General features: G+C 35.1%; 1 protein-coding gene across 8 annotated transcripts in view; it reads left to right on the plus strand.

Moving 5' to 3' along the window:
- Positions 1 to 11,808, plus strand: part of CCDC169 (coiled-coil domain containing 169) — a 45,197-nt gene extending 33,389 nt beyond the window's left edge. For 5 of the 8 annotated variants that reach the window (XM_027591260.1, XM_027591261.1, XM_027591264.1 and 2 more), the window contains 2 exons: positions 181 to 257; positions 9,256 to 11,808. In XM_027591260.1, the coding sequence (XP_027447061.1) occupies positions 181 to 257; positions 9,256 to 9,355 (177 nt within the window). In that variant the 3' untranslated portion in view covers positions 9,356 to 11,808. The remainder of the gene's footprint in view (positions 1 to 180; positions 258 to 9,255) is intronic. The other 3 variants (XR_003519413.2, XR_003519414.2, XR_004819995.1) reach the window with 1 other exon arrangement.
- Positions 11,809 to 16,440: the final 4,632 nt, after the last annotated feature.

A 16,440-nucleotide genomic window follows, 5' to 3' on the forward strand; every position in this document is an offset into this window, starting at 1 on the left:
AATCTTTAGAAGCCTTTTAATACTGGAGAAGGCCAGAATTTCCCATTATGCTCTAGCTTCCTTTATGCATACCACTTAAGGGCCTGGTTATAAAAGAGTTAATTGAGAATGGACTGTTCCTCTTATCTCCAAAATCAGTCATGAAATAAGAGGACAAATGCTCAAATGTTTGTATTTCAGGTCTCTGACTCATACCAAGTTTCTAAAAGGCAACAGATGGATCAACTGCCTAGAATGAAAGAGAATCTAGTGAAAATGTAAGTCTAACTATATCTTTCCTTTCTAATTAATTATATTTGCATGTGAATGATACTGACAAAACAGGTGTGCATTATATTTTGGAAGTTGAACTTCTAGATTTTTTAGCAACGATATAAGATAAACAGATGGTAAAAGAACTTAAAGAAATTTATGCTCTCTATTCACTATTTATATACATTTTTGTAGATCCCAAGAATATGTTTTGTCTTCCAACAAGATAAGTTCTTACTTTCTAAGCTAAAACAATATGCTACCCAAGAGGAGCCTAAATCTACACCATTAACAATATAAATACAATTAAATTACCAGCCTTAACTTTTTTACAGATGAAATATAGACACTGAAATTAGTGTAGAAGACAATGCAGCATCAGTGGAAAACTGTGTTTTCCAATGCAAACAAAAATAATTTAGGATGAATAAAGAACAGAGGAATGTTTTATGGGTTTAGGAGGTTATATCTACACATAATTTTTCCTGTTCTGTGCTATGTACAGAATAATTAACCAGGCAATCCTTGTCTTATATAACCTTTTCTATGTAGGTGAATATATTCATATATAACTTAACAATATCAAAAGAGTAAACCAGGATATAAATTAGCTGTAAGTCAGAATTCTTTTCAAATACAGGCATAAAAGGTATATGCAATATAGCAAGTGTTTTTGGTGGAATTCATGGGATAGCAACATTTTGTCCAATATATGGCTAGATGGATAAAAGTGTGTTCTTCCTTGAGTAGTCATAAATATTTTAAATTATAACTTATCCTGTACATTTAATATCAATAGAAATACAGTGAAAACATTAAATTCTGGAAAATGACTTCCCTCTGAAAACTATTATACCTGGGGGGCCCCAAGACCAGTCCCATGTTCAGTGATTTGCTAGAACAACACACAAGACTCAGCATATATTTGTGCATACAGCTGGGATGTATTACAGCCAAAGGATACAAAGAAAACTCAACAAAGGAAAAAGGTGTATGGGGTGAAGTTTGGAGGAAACTAGGCACAAGCTTTTAAAAGTCCTCTAGTGTGGTCACATAGGACAAACTTTGCTCCTCCAGCAGTAGGTCGTGGAACAATGTGTGACAACACATGAAATTTGATCTTCCAGGGAAATTCAACAGATACTTAGTGCCCATGTTTTTTACTGGGGGCCAGTCGTGTAGGTACCCTCTGCTTAGCACATACCAAATTCCAGACTTCCAGAAGGAAAACATGTTCACAGAAACCATATTATTTGTACAGGTTAAGTACAGTAAGCCATTCTTTTTCATTTAAGGAAAATTTTATATCAGTGTAGGGAACTTTTTACCACTAAGTTCCCAGACACCAGCCAGGGGCCAGCCTTGAAAGAAGGCCTTTCTAGTTTCAGGCCTGCTATAGTAACTCTTTCTGCACAATCACCTTACATATTTCTTTTTTACTTTTACCATTTATCTGCCAATTAATATTTCTTTTTTATTTTTATATTTATCTTCCAATTATATTTTAGAAAGATAATACCTCTTTTATTCAAATATTCTTAAATAATGGAGAAATATTTTGAAAATACCAATAAAACTCATTCTACTCATGTATTAACACACATACACATCTATATCACTATACTATAGGTCTATTAGGGCAGTTTAGTTTTCCACTGATGCTGTTGTAGGTTGGATCTCTCAGGGAGCAGACTCTGAAACAGAAATCAGCATGTAGGAAGTTTACTCTTAAGCATTCTTAGAATGAGTACGTCGAGGAGAAGGGAAGGAAATAGATTTGGGCAGAGGGAATAGGGCTACAGTGCAGCTGCAGTCTCATGTATCAAGCTGATTCATCAGTGAATGAAGTATGGACTTTCTCTTCCTCTGATGGGGTGACCTACCCTGAGAATCAGAACCCAGTTTGTCATATCCTTTCTTTTTTCTTTTTTTTTTAAGATTTTATTTATTTATTTGACAGAGAGAGAGCACAAGTAGGCAAAGCAGCAGGCAGAGGGAGAGGGAGAAGCAGACTCCCTGCTGAGCGGGGAGCCCGATGCGGGGCTCAATCCCAGGACCCTGGGACCATGACCTGAGCTGAAGGCAGCCGCTTAACCAGCTGAGCCACCCAGGCGCCCCTGTCATATCCTTTCTAGGCCATGTATAAATGGTTCTCATCCACATAACTGTCAAATTGGTCAAGGTGGTACTAAAAGACACTCAAGTAGATGACCTGGATGCCAAACCCATTCCTCTTTGCCCCCTGCTATATCATCCTGATGATCAGTTTCTCTTTGGGGCCCTCCATGCCGTAGGTCTGAACTGAGCTGGAGGTGCTGGTGCATCACAAGATTACTGAGCAGGTATCCCAGACCACATCATCCACCTGCTCAGTAGGCTTGTCTGTGCCCTCTGGCACTGCACATGCTTGATCTTGGATATGTCACTTCCATCTTTGGTAGAGCCTAATGTTGAATACAGTGCCTGTCACTTCCATCTTTGGTAGAGCCTAACGTTGAATACAGTGCCTGGCATAAATAGGTGTTTACTAATTTTTTAATGAATGCATGAGTGAATAAAGGGTCATACAAATGGGAAAAAACCTCTCCACTTTCTGGAAATATTAATAGACCAAATAACTCAAATAATAGAAACATTTCTATATACATATAACCTTCCAAATTAGGTATATATAATTGGTACTACTTTAAAGTATTCTTGTTCTGAGTTATTGCCTCAACTCTGGAACTTGGTACACTTTTTGATTCAAGTTTTAGTCTTTAAACCAAGTTTTAGTGTTAAGTACCTCACAGAGGAGGATATCCAAATGGCCAATGGACTCAACACCATTACTTATTCAGTGGAATGCAAGTTAAAATTATGAGAGGCCACCACAAATTTTAAAATTGATAATTCCAAGTGTTGTCAAAGATATGAAGTGTAAATTTATGCAACCACTTTGGAATAGTGTTTAGTATTACTTTCTACATTTAGCTGATCATACACCTACTCTATAACCCAACAGTTACACTCTTAGTTATGTACCTAACAGAATGGTGCATATATTTATACCAAAAAAAACCTGTGCAAGAATGTTCATAACAGCTTTATTCATAACAACCATAAACTGAATTCAAATATCTATCAGTAGTAGATCAGATAAAATTTTTTGAGAGATATATATTCATACATATATGTTATTCTTATATAAAAACAAATATTCATATATTTATTAATAGTAACATGAATATATTATAAATATATATGAATAATACAACAATAAAAACAAACTACAGTTCACACAACATCATGGATAATTATAACGGTTTTGTGGAAAAGAGGCCAGAAATAAAAGAATACATATAATATGATTCTATTTATATGATGTTCAAAGACAGGCACAACTAAACTGTGTTGTCAGAAGACAGGATAGTGGTTACCAAGGGGAAGGAGAAGGGGAATGATAATTGGGAGGAGCACAAGGTCTTCCAATGTGATGGCAATGTTCTGTTTGTTGACCTGGGTGTGGTTACATGAGTATTTGCTTTATTATAAAGCAAATCTTACATCTCTATTTTGTGTACTTTTCTATATATGTTATACTTAAGGCAGTGTTTTAGAAATTAAGTTTTAGTGGCATTTAATGTTTGCTTTAGTTGATATTCTTACATATGCTAATGTTAAATATTGACTTATGGAGTTTTCCTATGTTCAGAATAAATGAGAGCATTAGAAAATACCCACATGGGGTACCTGGGTGGCTCAGTTGGTTGAGTGTCCGACTCTTGATTTCAGCTCAGGTCATGATCTCACCGTCATGAGATCAAGCCCTGCATCGGGCTATGCACTGGGCATGGAGCCTGCTTAAAATTCTTTCTCTCCGCTCCCTCTGCCCCTCCCCACACCCAGCTCACATGCACACTCTTTCTCCTTCTCTTAGAAAGAAAAGAAAGAAAGAAAGAAAAAAGAAAGAAAATACCCATTTGATTGTGATATGCTATTAAAAAAATCTTTCAAAGAGGGATATTGAATATTAGCTATTGCATATATTCCTACTTTGTGAAACCATAGTCATAAAATGAACAAGATATCTATACTGCTATTAAAAGATGTATTCTAGAGATCCTTACATATACTTATTTGAAAAAAGGATATGGGGCACCTGGCTGGATCAGTCAGTGGGGCTTGCGACTCTTGATCTCAGGGTTGTAAGTTCAAACCCCACATTGGGTGTACAGATGACTTAAAAATAAAATCTTAAAAGGATAAATAAGAGATAATCATCTTTAAGATAAATAGGAGAAGTCATCTCCTTAGGATGAGGTTTGGAAGTTGCTAAGTTAATAGGTAACCTTATGACTATGATTATGGCATGTATTAACTATAAAAATCATATTCCTGCAAGCAAAGACTTCAAAAGCTGATACCACAAGCAGTGGTTCATAAACGTAGAAAACCATAATTTTTTTTCCTTTAGTGTGAACATCCTCATTTTTTTTCTCCTTAGAAGTGTTTCAGAGTGATTAAAAGCTCTAAAGAAGAAAATAAGGCAATCCTTAGTGCCCTAGAATCACAGGACCTGAGGGAAATTGATTCTGGGACTCATTAAGAGACAGATTGTTTAGGGAACCCCCTTTTGAAAAGAGAAGCAGCTAGAGTAGAGAAAATACAACCAAAATATCCAACATTAAGGGAATAATTCAATTAACTATGATGATATATATAAAGTTACAAAAAAATCACATTCTAGGAAAATATATAATTGACACAGGAAAATTTTTACCTATAGTAGCAATTAAAAATTATAATTCAAAATAGTATAGTGGGATAATAAGTTATGGATAACTTGTATTTATATTTTCTGGTATTTTCTGTAAGAATATGTGTACTTTTAACACAACTTATAAAGCACCCAGCTCATAAAGGGCATTCAAGATATGGCACTGTTTTTATAAGGTTCCATTGGTTCTACTAAGGGAAGAACAACGAAGATTTTAAATAAACATAGAAAAAACCTAAACCTTGATAACTTCATTTGGGACTAGATGTATATAGGAAGTCAAGGTAATTATTTATGGGATACTTGTGTCTAATTGCTTTAGTGTTTCCATTTGTTTTCCCATCTCACATTTAGGTCTTTTGTCCATTTTGAATTTATTTTTGTGTATGGTGTAAGAAAGTGGTCCAGTTTCATTCTTCTACATGTTGTTATCCAAAATTTACCCTTTTAAAGTGAAACTCATTGCTTTTTGGTATATTCACAAAGTTGCACAACCATCACCGCTATGTGCTTAAAGAACATTTTCATCTCCCTCCAAAACCCCTTTATCCATTAGCATTCACTCTCCATTCCTCCCTCCCCCTTGCCCCTGGCAATTGCTAATCTACTTTCTGTCTCTATATATTTATTTATTCTTATTATTTCATATAAATGGAAACAAATAATATGTGGCCTTATGTGCCTGACTTTGTCACTTAGCATAATTTTTCAAGGTTCTTCATGTAGGAGCATATATCAGTACCTTATTACTTTCTGTGGCTGAATAATATTCCAGTTCTTGGATCTGTCACATTTTGTTTGTCCATTAATCAGTTGGTGGACATTTAGGTTGTTTACACCTTTTGACCATTATGAATAATGCTGCTGTGAACATTCTTACACAAGTTTTTGTGCACATATGTTTTTAATTCTGTTGAATATATGCCTTGGAATAGAATTGCTGAGTCAATTGATAACTGTTTTATCTTTTTAAGGAACTGCCAAACTATTTTCCAGAGCGACTGCACCATTTTATTTTCCCTTTAGCAATGTATGAGGGTTCCAATTTCTCCAAATCTTTATCAACATTTGTTATTGTCCTTTTTAAAAAGATTTTTATTGTTATGTTAACCACCATACATTACATCATTAGTTTTGGATGTAGTGTTCCATGATTCATTGTTTGTGCATAACACCCAGTGCTCCACGCAGAACGTGCCCTCTTTAATACCCATCACCAGGCTAACCCATCCCCCACCCCCAGAACCCTCAGTTTGTTTTTCAGAGTCCATCATCTCTCATGGTTCGTCTCCCCCTCCTGCTATCTTCTTCTTCTTTTTTTTTTCTTAACATATATTGCATTATTTGTTTCAGAGGTACAGATCTGTGATTCAACAGTCTTGCACAATTCACAGCGCTCTCCATAGCACATACCCTCCCCAGTGTCTATCACCCAGCCACCCCATCCCTCCCACCCCCCCCACCACTCCAGCAACCCTCAGTTTGTTTCCTGAGATTAAGAATTCCTCATATCAGTGAGGTCATGATACATGTCTTTCTCTGATTGACTTACTTCGCTCAGCATAACACCCTCCAGTTCCATCCATGTCGTTGCAAATGGCAAGATCTCATTCCTTTTGATGGCTGCATAATATTCCATTGTGTACAAATACCACATCTTCTTTATCCATTCATCTGTTGATGGACATCTTGGCTCTTTCCACAGTTTGGCTATTGTGGACATTGCTGCTATGTCCTTTTTTTTTTTTTTTTAGCCATCCCAGTACTTGTGAAGTGGTATCTCATTGTAGTTTTGATTTGTACTTCCCCAAAGACTAATGATGTTAAGCATCTTTTTGTGTACTTGCTTGCCATTTGTATATCTTCTTTGGAGAAATGTCTGTTCAAGTCTTTTGCCCATTTTTTAAAGATTTTATTTATGTATTTGAGAAAGAGAAAGAGAGAGAGCAAGCACAAGCAGGGGGAGCAGCAGAGGGAGAGGGAGAAGCAGGCTCCCCACTGAGCAGGGAGCCCAAAGCAGGGCTCCATCCCAGGACCCTAGGATCATGACCTGAGCTGAAGAGAGACGCTTAACCTACTGAGCCACCTATGCGCCCCCTTTTGCCCATTTTTAAATTGGATTGTTGTCTTGTTGTTGTGTTATAAGGGTACTTATATATTCTGGTTACTAGACCTTATCAGATACATGTTTTGCAAATATTTTCCTAAATTCTTTGTTGTTATTTTTTCTTTCTTGATGATGTCCTTTGAAGCACAAAAGTTTTGATTTGGATGAAGGCCAGTTGACCTTGGCTTCCTAGGATTTTTTGCCTAATCCAAGAGCACAAAGATTTATACATATGTTTTCTTCTAAGAGTTTTATAGTTTTAGGTCCTTTTTGATTCATTTTTTTATGATTGCTTTTATTTATTTTTTTAAATTTTATTTTATTATGTTATATTAGTCACCATTGATTCATTTTTGAGTCAATTTTTGTATAGTGTGAGACTGGGATCCAGTTTCAGTCTTTTGCACGTGTCTATCCCATTGTCCTAGCACCATTTGTTCTAGAGACTATTCTTCCCCATTTGATTGTCCTTGCACCCTTTTAAAAAATCATCCATAAACATACGAGTTTATTTCTAGACTCTCAGTTCTACTCCATTGATTTATAAGTCTGTCCTTATGCCAGTGCCATGCTGTCTTGATGACTAGGTTTTCACTAAGTTTTGAAATAAGTAAGTGTGATTACTCCAACTTAATTATTCCTTTTCTTCTTCTTCTTCTTCTTCTTTTTTTTTTTTTTAAAGATTTTATTTATTTGAGATAGAGAATAAGAGCATGAGCTAGGAGACAGAGGGAGAGGGAGAAGCAGGCTCCCCACTGAGCAGGGAACCCTATGCTGGGCTCAATCCCAGGACCCTGGGATCATGACCTGAGCTGAAGGCAGCCGCTCAACTGAGTCAATTAGGTGCCCCTAATTCTTCTTTTTCAAGATTGTGTCGGTTATTCAGAGTCCCTTTAATTCCCATATGAATTTTAGGGTCAGTTTTTCAACTTCCTCATAGGAATACCACAAAGCTGGGGAAAGAGGGCTAGGGCCAGTTAAAATGCTACAAAGGTCAGTGTTTTTGCTGAGTTTCAGCTCTGTGTGTGTTGGGGTGTGGGTGTGGTGTGTAATGTGTTTAATAAATTCTCCAGGATTGCTCCAAGTCCTTGGTTAATTTCCAGAGCTCTGAAAAAGTTGCTTCTGACCATTTTTGCCAATTTTTCCATTGCTTTTATAGAGGAAAGAATTTTCTAAAAATCATTCTGTCATTTTTCCTGACATCATTCCCTGAGTAAAATATTTTTGAAAAGCCCCTTGCAGGGAATTGAAGCTGACTCTACTCTTAAGTAAGAGTGTGGGGAAGTTGGCTTTATAAAGATATATAAATCAATAAAGGAAAGATGGTCCCATGGAAATCCAAGAACAGGAATTCCAATATAACTAAGCCCACAGATATTAAAACTAGAGTTCAAAGAAGCTTTAAAGTCTGAGCAGAACTTCATAGTTCTTCACTTTAGTGGTCTGCCATACAGAAAAGTAGTTAAAGGCATAGACTTTGAACTCAGCCTTTCTGGATTCAAATTCTAGATCCACTTACTAACTGTATAACCTTGTTTTTCCTCATCTATTTAACAGGGCTAATAATAGTACATACATCATAGGGATTTTGTGAGGTTGATATGAATCAGTTAATAAATAGGATTTAGAACAGTTCCTGATATAAATTATGTGCTTTAAAAATGTTGCTGTTTTTACTTCAACTAGTTCAGTCTCTACTTCACTTTTCTTCTCATTACCAACTGCCATCATCACTCTTTATATCTTTTTAATATCACAGACCTTGGTATGTCTTAGTTTCAATTTTATTATAATTTTAGGTAACATACTTTGGCTTACTCATGGATCCTTATTTCTTTATTCTTTCTGCCCTACTTTGTGGCTTCTCTCTATTTTCTTAGCTTTAATTCACATTTCCAGAGGCAGTATCAGAATGGTCTTTCTCAACCCTCTTTGGTCAGAGCTTTTTACATTAGGCCACTTCATGGACTCCTTCCTGGCCTTTGGATTATTTGCCCTTGAGTTGGTTTCCTCTCTATCTGTAATGAGATAATATGGTATAATATATGGCTGTTTAGGATGGTACAATAAGCATATGATGTTTTTGTTGTACACAATGATGACTGAAAAATAATGATTAAAACTTCTTTTATTTCAGGGGAAGATATAATCCAGTTAATCAGAAGACAATGAATGCCAAGAGAGGACCAGTAAAAAAGATTACGAGATCAACCCATCTTCCAAAACTCAATCTATAATTCTAGAACTGGGTGGATTTCTCTTTCTTCCCTCTTTTCATCTATAATATTCAACTTGTGAAGTTAATGTGGAACACATTTTCAGGGAATGAAGTAGACAAGAAAGAGCTATCGAACTTCTCTTTAGCTCCTCTTCCAGAAGTTTGTCCCTTTGTCTGTATGAAAGTAATTTTTTTAAGTGATCCTACAATATCTAATAGCATTGCTTATGATTTTAAAAATATCCTAGAAAGTCTGAAGGTTTGCATTATTACACTTACTTTTAATAATATATCCATAATCTGTGCTGAGAGTAATAGTGCTATTATATTTGGTTTCTGTCAGCTGTTGACTGTCAGCTAAAAATGTGAATTCGTCAAAACATTTTGCTCTTATAGGCCATATTATGTTCAGGTCTTTTAAACTTATGGTTTAAACAAAGCTACAAATCAGATGGATTTTGATTTGAACTATCATGGTGTTATGGAAATAGCCTTCAATCAGTAATCAGCTTGGTTATAATTTCCACCCTGCCCTGAACTTAGGAGGTCTTGGGCAGGTTCCTTCATCTCATCTTTATTTCCCACATCTGTAAAATGATGGAGGCAAATGGTATAACTTCTAAGGTTTGTACTTTGCTAGAAAACCAATATTTATTCAACTACAAGGTCCTACTACTTAGTATATAGTGATTTAAATCATTTTATGATGTTTCTTAATTCATAGTGATGGCCTAATTCTTTAGACCAAACATTGCAGTGTTCACAATACTTAAGTCTCAATGTGGAGATAGAGTGAGGAGAGGAGAAGGGTTTGATATAATTTACTGAATTTTTCTATTTATGTTTAGGTTGTTTTGTAACTATTATCTAGGTTTGGAACATACCTAGGATTTATTTGCCCAACTTAATAAGTAAAATTATTGGACTTTATATTTCCAGAAATAACTCATAGCTAACTTAGTTTCCAGCTAATGGTGTTCTCACCTTATATCTGGAACTAAAACTTAACTTCTATTCAGTATCAACAGTAATGAATACTAAATGCATTTCTATAATAACTTTTATAGATATTCACTTTCTTTTTCTAAGGAAGAATTCATAAATTTCATATAGACAAATAATTCTTGTATGTGGCTTTATAAAGTATACAGAAAAACATAAAATAACTTTCTACAAATTATTCCAAATGGGAACTATTTGGAAATATCTCCCCTGTTCTTTTTTTTTTTTTAAGATTTTATTTAATTTATTTGAGAGAGAGAGTGAGAGAGGGGTAAGGGACAGAGGGAGAAGCAGATCCCTTGCTGAGCAGGGAACCCAATGCGGGGCTTGATCCTGGGACTCTAGGATCATGACTTGAGCCAAAGGTAGACACTTAACCAACTGAGCCACACAGGTGCCCCATCTCCCCTGTTCTTAAGCTAACTACGGAGATCAGACACCGTGACCCATATTATTAAACAAATATTAGATTTTTAAATCTTATACAATCTTTCTTAGCATTAGCAGCAAACTGATGACTTAAATTTTCATAATATTTATAATCACAGAGTCATCACTGAAAAATAAATTTATTTCTATCATACAGAGCAAGCCATTGTAAGGATTGGATTTGGAATATTTAAATTTATCTCCATCACTAGGATGGGATATTAGTTGAATATCTTACTATGGGGACTCTGTCATGTTTAAGTAACAGCTCTGCAGGAGCTACTCTGGGATACTTTACAATGATAGGAAAGGCCTGTCTTAAACAGAGGGAGAGGGTAGCATAAAGAACTGATATGGGGGACTCTCTAAGTTCTACTACCAGTGTTGCCACTTCTAAGCTTCTGACATTGAGTAAGTCACTTTTCATTGCCTCACTTTCATCATTTATAGAATTGGGAATAAATTTCTGTGCAGATCAAGGATACTATGTATTTATTTGTTTACTTTTTTAAGCCCTATTTCTAAAAAAGATTGTGTTAGCTTTTACTAAATGTAGAGGTATAAAAACAATGGTCATAAGATAACAGATAAAAGTTAATGTTTTGTAAGAATTCCCAACTAAGAAAAGCTCTAGCTTTTAAGCTTTCTAGCAATCATCACAAAGAAGGAATGAATTATACAGCTCTCATTTGTTTTGTAGAAGGAAGATACAAGTAGAGAAAAAGTTTTACCTAATTCTGAGCTTTAAAGATAATGTATCATGTGAAGTTTTATAAGAAAATGTAATTATTTATTGAAATAACTAGTGCAAAAATGATAGCTTGGGGTTTTAACTTTAACACTGAAATATATATAAATATCAGTGTTTTTTGAAAAGAGTTTAGAATTCATAAAGCAAAATATCAGTAAACAATACTTAATATATTTCAAAAAAATTTTTTTTTCTTAAAGATTTTATTTATTTATTTGAGAAAGAGAGAATGAGAGACAGAGAGCACGAGAGGGAAGAGGGTCAGAGGGAGAAGCAGACTCCCTGCCTGATGTGGGACTCAATCCCGGGACTCCAGGATCATGACCTGAGCCGAAGGCAGTCGCTTAACCAACTGAGCCACCCAGGCGCCCCTATATTTCAAAATTTTAATGTTCTAAATATATTACAAAATATCAGTATCATTTATAAAAACAAATGTTGCTATAAAAAAAGGCATATGATGGTGAGTAAAAACAAGGATGTGGAGAAATTGGAGCCCTCATATACTGCTGGTGGGAATGTAAAATGGCATAGCCACTTTGAAACAAAGTTACCATATGACCCAGCAATTCCACTTCCTAGGTATATATCCTAGATGAAACCTATGTCTACATAATAGGTCTATGTAATGAAAACCTATGTCTACATAAAAATGTGTATACAGGGGGCGCCTGGGTGGCTCAGTTGGTTAAGCGTCTGCCTTTGGCTCAGATGCTTAATATGGGATCGAGCCCCATGTCAGGCTCCCTGCTCAGCAGGGAGTCTGCTTCTCCCTCTCCCTCTGGTTGTGCTCTGTCTCTCTCTTTTTCAAATAAATAAATAAAATCTTAAAAACACACACACACAAAAATGTGTATACAGATGTTTATAGCACCATTATTTATAATAGCTAAAAAATTGAAACAACCCAAATGTCCATCAACTGATGAATGGACAAACAGAATGTGGTATATCCAAACAATGGGATATTACTCAGCAATTAGAAAGAATGAAGTACTGACATATGCTACAACTTGGATGGACCTTGAAAATATTCTAAATGAAAGAAGCCAGTCACAAGAGATCATATATTATATAATTCCATTTATATGAAAAGTCCAGAATAGGCAAATCCGTACAGACAAAAAGTAGGTTAGTAGTACTTGCCAGAGGCTGGTGGGGCTGGGGGAAGGGTGCGTGATGGGAAATGACTTAATGTGTACAAGGTTTCTTTTTGGGGTGTAATGAAAATGTTCTAAAATTAATTGTGGTGATGGTTGCACAACTCTGTGGTGAGCACTTTAAATGAGTTAGTGCATGTTATATGATTTGTACCTCAATAAAGTTGTTACTAAAAAAAAATGTTAAACATGCTAATATTTTATTAGCAGATAAATTTTAATGAAATGTTATTCAGAAGATGTGATCTTAAAAATTAAGATGCATCATCATTTGGTGCTATTGTTGGGTGAAGAGCATAATTTTGAGCATAATTTTCCAACTAAAAAACTTTCAGATACTACACTAGTCAGAAAAATAATGAGGATTAAGGTCTGCTTCCCAATATTTCCTTGACTTCTTTTGAATAATTTCATCTCTTGCTTGATAACCTTGTGGAGATATTTATAAAACACCTTTGGATTTTTGATTAAGATTAGATTTTTTAAATTTATAAAGTGCTATGTAAATTTTGTTTCAAAGCAATTATTTCTGGTTTCATCATCTTCATTAGTTTTATCATTTGTGGCTAGACATTCCAAAGCAGAGTTATCTATTTCAATTTTAGTACCATGATACTTGTATTCTACTGGACAAGAAATTCTTTATTTTGGACTAAAAACTATCCATGTAACAGAATCTTATCAATAACACTGTGGTTTCTTTTTTGTTATGTGCACAATAAGTAAGGACTTATAGACCTTTTTTTCATAAATTAAGTAGATGAATTATAGATATTTATTTCAAGATATAAATACTTTAGATTTTTAAAAAATACCAGAATAACGGAATTTTGACAATGATCCTAGGGTTTTGGTTTAAAAAGCACATAATGGGGCACCTGGGTGGCTCAGTCAGTTGAGCAGCGGACTCTTGATTTCAGCTCAGATCATGATCTCAGGGTCCTGAGATCTAGCCCGGTCTTGGGCTCCGCCCTCAGCACAAAGCCTGCTTGTCCCTCTCCCTCCCTGTCTGCCCATCCATGCTCTCTCTCTCTAATAAATAAACAAATAAAATATTTTTTAAATAAATGAATAACAAAAAGTGCAGAGTATACCAGAATACTAAAACTCTTGTTAAAATCACTAAACATGACTGAAGTATGAAAAAGTATCTTTAAAATAATAAAGTACTACTTAAATGGAAGATCATGTCATGACAGTCGGGCACTATTTTAAAAAAAACAAGTAGTAGATTAATCTGATCTATGAATTAGAAAAATTTTGAATTTACAGAACATCCTTTTAATTTTATCAAAGCAATTTCTTAGATATTATCTCAGTTACAGGGAAAGTCTTATTATCTGAAGAACCACCCAACAGCGAGTTTATCATTATTGGGAGTGTTCAAGGCTAGGAGAGCCTTTGTCAGGGGTATCATAGAAAGGATTCCTACAGTAGGTGGAAGTTGGATTCATTTGACTGCCAATATCCCATCTGTGATTCCCTGCTCACTTATCAGATAAGGAAACAAGACAAAAAAATCACTTCCTAAAATATGATTGTTTCATATAGGCTATAAATTTGGACTTTCAAAAACATTGCTTTCCCAGTAGCCACAACTAACAAAATCAGCTATAATATTATTAATGGCCATTTGTTAAAAGTAATCCAAAAACAGTTACAATTTTTCATCTATAATAAGCAGTGGTTTTCAACAAGATAATTTTCAATGCTAATACATCTGAAGTTAAAAAGTTCTAGTATATTGCTGGTGAGGTTATAAATCAATATAATTCTTTTGGAAGACAATTTGATTATATTCTCCAATAGCCTTAATGTTCATACATTGACTCAATAATTGTATTTCTAATAATCTGTTCTAATGAAAAATCGTACATATAGAAAACACAGGAGGACAATCGTTTTACCAGCATTTATAATCCCAAAAAATGGAACTTCCTCAATGTACGATTATATGCATAAGTGGATTGTGATTCATCCACATGGTTGATTATTATGCAGCAATCAGCACTTTCTATCTTATATTGAAATTATTTCACCTCATATATTACCTGCATTTGAAGCACTTCAGTGTCATTTATCTCCAGCACTTAAATGAACAATCTTATTCATCATTTGTCACCAGCTAGCTTAGTGCCTAGTATATGACAGGTACTTAATACATTTTGTTTAACTTAAATGAGTGTTTGCAAAACAGCGTTTATAATATCAGGCGACGACTTAATATTGGGACGTTAACACAATGTCACTAAGTCATACAAAATCATTGATTTTAACTATTTACACGTATCTGTAGGAGAGGGTTACAAAAAGAGGACTTTAGTCTACTGATGCCAAAATATGTGTTTCTATTCTACAAATTTACTGTCCAACTCTACAGAGGAATGTGAGTTAGGCTCCAAATGGTGATCTAGCAAAAGAGGGGAGGGAGAGGGGGAAACCTGCGGAGTAGAAAGGGAACATACTTAACACACTAACTTCGGAAAGCTTGCTTAACTTCCTGTCACGGTTTTACTTTATAGAATGAAGATAGAAAAAATTGATTTCAAAGTGGCATGGAAGGGGGATATAAGCCTTTTTATTGCAACAATTCTGATATGTTAATGTAATAAAAACAAGCAATAGAAATTACAGAACATCATAAGGTACCTCGAAAATGTATATTGACTTGCCAGTGTGTAAATAGTTAAGAAAGTCTTTGAAAGTAGCTGACAGCACTAGAGTAATTTGTCTATATAGTGTTAAAGGAACTGAGGCAAAGAATAAGTAAATAGTGGGAAGAAGTCAATGAAATAACCACTCTAGGATTTAGAAGGTTTCAAAGAGAATATTTTCCTTTATCTCTATCCTTTCCTTTTCCTTCTCATTGCTACAACTTAGTTAAGCTTTATTATAGCCAGTTAGCTTGACGAAGGAGAAAAAGGTGGTAAATATTTCATACGAGAGTGTGGAGAGTCAGTTAATAACACTGCTGACAGACATGGAGAATCCTTTAATCTTCCTAACTAGAATTGACCTCTTTAGTAACTGAACTCCTATGATTAACTCCCTTGCTTATGCCACTTTTGTGGCTCTAACCACCTTCTATCCTAAATAATAGGTTTATTTTGTTGTATGCTTTGCACGTCTTTTCTGTTACAAGAGAGTTAGCTTCTAGTGCAAGTTTTGAGTCGGGGAAGGGCAGGGTGTGGGTCTTACTCATCTTTGTATCTCCATCAGAACTTAGCCCAGGGACATGCATATTTTTGACACTCAGTAAATATTTGGAATGAAAAGGTGGATCTAAACATAAGGTAAATGTTCTATAAGTACTCTTAAGCACATAAGGAATTAAAAAGACTTGTAGTTTATGAAATATAAGAATGATATGGCAAAATATAAACTAACAACCCAAGGATCAAGTCCTTGAGAATAGAAACCCTAGTTTGAGAGTAACACTTATAATGATAACCTGCCAAGAGCTAGAGTTAAATGAGAAATATGGGGGCATTGCACTAAAAGGATTTTTAAAAAAGATGTTATTTATTTGACATAGCACAAGCAGGGGCAGCAGGAGAGGGAGAATCAGGCTCCCTGCTAAGCTGGGAGCCCACCACAGGGATTCGATCCCAGGACCCTGGGATCATGACCTGTGCCAAAGGCAGATGCTTAGCTGACTGAGCCACCCAGGCGCCCTAGTCTATAACATTTTTTTATGTCACCCAGATAAATTTTTCTCTCCTTAATCACTAAAACTTACACCGGATAAAATGACTAGCCAGG

This window comes from Zalophus californianus, chromosome 3 (genome assembly GCF_009762305.2).
Source record: "Zalophus californianus isolate mZalCal1 chromosome 3, mZalCal1.pri.v2, whole genome shotgun sequence".
NCBI classification, from domain to species: domain Eukaryota; kingdom Metazoa; phylum Chordata; class Mammalia; order Carnivora; family Otariidae; genus Zalophus; species Zalophus californianus.